Source organism: Poecilia reticulata, linkage group LG16 (assembly GCF_000633615.1).
Source record: "Poecilia reticulata strain Guanapo linkage group LG16, Guppy_female_1.0+MT, whole genome shotgun sequence".
Classification (NCBI taxonomy): Eukaryota; Metazoa; Chordata; class Actinopteri; order Cyprinodontiformes; family Poeciliidae; genus Poecilia; species Poecilia reticulata.
The window spans coordinates 26,591,617-26,594,378 of NC_024346.1; the positions used below are offsets into that span (position 1 = coordinate 26,591,617).

Below are 2,762 nucleotides of genomic sequence, written 5' to 3' on the forward strand. Positions count from 1 at the left end.
GCAACAGAAATGTGTCAAAAGAACAGTTATGTTTTCAACAGCGTTTCTCTTTCTACATTGTTAGAAAACGATATTTTAGGTTGAAGATAGCATCTTTAAACTAACAGGCTTTTATTCCTGTAACAATAAAAAGACTGGCGTTATAGCATAAGCACAAGTTTCTTTTTTATCACATCTTTAAAATTATGCATGTACATATTTTTTTATTGGGTTTGTGTTTGCAGTTTGATTGCTGTAAAACTGAAAGCCGTTCTTTAATAAGTTTAGCCAATCAATATAAATGCACTAAAAGTATTCACACACTCCTTCACATTTTCCACATATTTTGTCACATTACAGCTACAAGCTGTAATATGTTGCATATGACAGACAAATATAAAGAGGCAGGGGAAAAAAAGTGCTCCCATGGTTACTTAAATTTACAAATACAAATCTGTTAGAGAACATTAGTGAACCACCAGCATCATAAAAATCCAGAATATAAAAAAAAATGTTACATTTAGCTTAGGAAACAGCTCTTCAGTATTGTACAGCTTCAGACCTACCTAAGCAAAGCCCTGCACCAAAACTAGACTAGAAAACTGATGTTCACTGATTCTCTTCATCAAGTCGCCTGAGTTTTAATTATTTTTGCAGCACAGCTAAAAATGAGGAATAGAAACTTCATTCAAAGTATTAGTGCATGATAGATACATCTGATTATGAGAAGGGGACAAATAATAATTTTGATTTTTTTTTTTTTCCGCCATCTGTGAAATGGCTGAAAGTAGACTGTGGAATGTGGAGTTACTGAGCAAATTAAGATAGCATTAGATTATTATTATTCATAGGAAACAAATCTGCTTAGGGCAAAAAGTAAAACATTAAAATAAAAAGTGGAATAAACCGGTTCCATAATTACCAACATCCTATCCTAACACAGTTCTATAGTTTGGGGTTTTTTTCAGCATTTTTGACTTCACACAACTTCAGTGAAGTTCACAGATTTGTGGGGGGGGGGGGCAAATGTGCAAAACTAACAGTTGAATTACACTTGTTTTTATCTTCATTTTAACTAAACCACAGGTCCTCAACTACAAACATTGCACCGCAGGTCGATAGTTGTTACGTCCGCTGCACGTTGCTTGAAAGAGGGAAGAAAGAAAACAGCCACATTTCCAAACGCACCGCTCTGTTTTTTGTTTTCAAAAGTGAATTGAAACTTTCGAACCGTTCGCATTCGCAATTCTTTTTGAAATACTTCCCTTTTGCTCTGTCACCTCAACGTTGCAACAGATACCTGAGTCGGTATAAATATCAGCGCTCTGCTCACATTCAGACATCGAGGTCGAAGCAGCTCAACTTGGGTTTCTGAAGCTCCGGCCGGAAAACGACACTCTGAAAAAAAAAAAATGAAGGCGTTCACACTTGCCGTTGCCGTGGCCATCGTGGTGACAATCATTGGGGTTCAGGAGAGCTCTGCAGACCTAGTGATTGAGGTAAGGACTTCATCGACACTGATTTATAGTTTGTGTTACTGACGACGTTTGGTGTACATTAACAAAACTCTTTTACAGGGACCCGAACTGATGGATGGATTGACCGATGGCAGCCCAGCTCCTGCTGGTCAAGACATCCCAGAGGACTCCTGGAAGGTAAGCTGAATAAATTAACATCAGTCTGACTGTAGATATATAAACCCTACATATTTAGATGTCCAATATTCTGTTTTCACTTTTTGAAGTATGATTTATTTTTTCATTTGCACTTGAACATTTGAACATGTTGAAAATGACGTCTACCCTTCTAAATATTTTTTACAATTTGAATTTATTGGCCTTACAGCTGCAATTTTTGTGAGTTTCTCATCTGTAACGACACTAGTTGGGAGGTACGTTATCAAATAGGTGGTGGGATGTAGGGTTAGCGAGCAAATAAAGACAAACAAGCATGTCATATTTGAAATGGCATCGGATTTTAAATTGATTTATTCTTTTAAATGACATTTCTTTTATGTCCCTACACAGATGCCGTACAGCTCAGTCCACATGCGCCGCCCTCGCTGCCGTTTCTGCTGCCGCTGCTGCCCTCGCATGAGAGGCTGCGGCATCTGCTGCAGATTCTGAGAAGGCAGAAGAAAACTTCAACTACGTTAAAAAATAAAATCCCTACTTTACATTCGCTCATTTCGATGTAGTTGAATATTGCCTTACTTTTTAAAGGATGTGAGTGGATTTCATCTCTTCATCCATATTGCTTGTGGAAACATGCAGATGTGTCCTGCAAAGTATAATCGCTGCAGAAGGTGCTAATTTGAGCAGAGGTGTGATGGTTTTTTTTGCCGTAATAAATGTTACTCCTCGATACATTTCTTTGTGCTTCTTCATGTTTGGGTTTGCTGGCGGGTTGCTAAGTTGTTGCTAAGTAGCAAGAATAAAACCTCTTGAAAATCTAATTTTCTAGCAGATGTTGCAGCACAGCTTCAGGGTTTTAGTGGCTGTTTTTCAACATGACACATTCTTAAGTTGTTTGCAGAAGTCAGGAGAAGAAGACAAAAACACTATAAAGCAAAATATACCAAATCCAACAGTGCAAAGAGAATCAATGTCAAGAAATGGAGGAAAAAATGTTTCAACTTAAAACTACAACAACAAAAGAGCCGTCTTATGTTATCTTCCAAAACTACACAAAGAAATAAAAATAAATTAATCACCCAAATAGGGATGCACTATATTGGATCTTTGTTCGATATGTGATATGGCGATATACTAAAACTATCAGAA

General features: G+C 37.2%; 1 protein-coding gene across 1 annotated transcript; it reads left to right on the forward strand.

Moving 5' to 3' along the window:
• The first annotated feature begins 1,310 nt into the window (after positions 1–1,310).
• Positions 1,311–2,347, forward strand: LOC103478259 (hepcidin-like). The gene is made up of 3 exons (XM_008431950.2): positions 1,311–1,478; positions 1,557–1,634; positions 2,007–2,347. The coding sequence occupies exons 1-3, from the start codon at positions 1,392–1,394 to the stop codon at positions 2,103–2,105; spliced, it is 264 nt and encodes an 87-aa protein (XP_008430172.1). The 5' UTR covers positions 1,311–1,391; the 3' UTR covers positions 2,106–2,347.
• Positions 2,348–2,762: the final 415 nt, after the last annotated feature.

Excerpts from the sequence above, each read along its gene's own strand:
- LOC103478259 (XM_008431950.2), top strand. The coding sequence starts at position 1,392 with ATGAAGGCGTTCACACTTGCCGTTGCCGTGGCCATCGTGGTGACAATC. Across the intron at positions 1,479-1,556 it reads CTGCAGACCTAGTGATTGAG|GGACCCGAACTGATGGATGG; the intron begins GTAAGGACTTCA and ends ACTCTTTTACAG. Across the intron at positions 1,635-2,006 it reads TCCCAGAGGACTCCTGGAAG|ATGCCGTACAGCTCAGTCCA; the intron begins GTAAGCTGAATA and ends GTCCCTACACAG.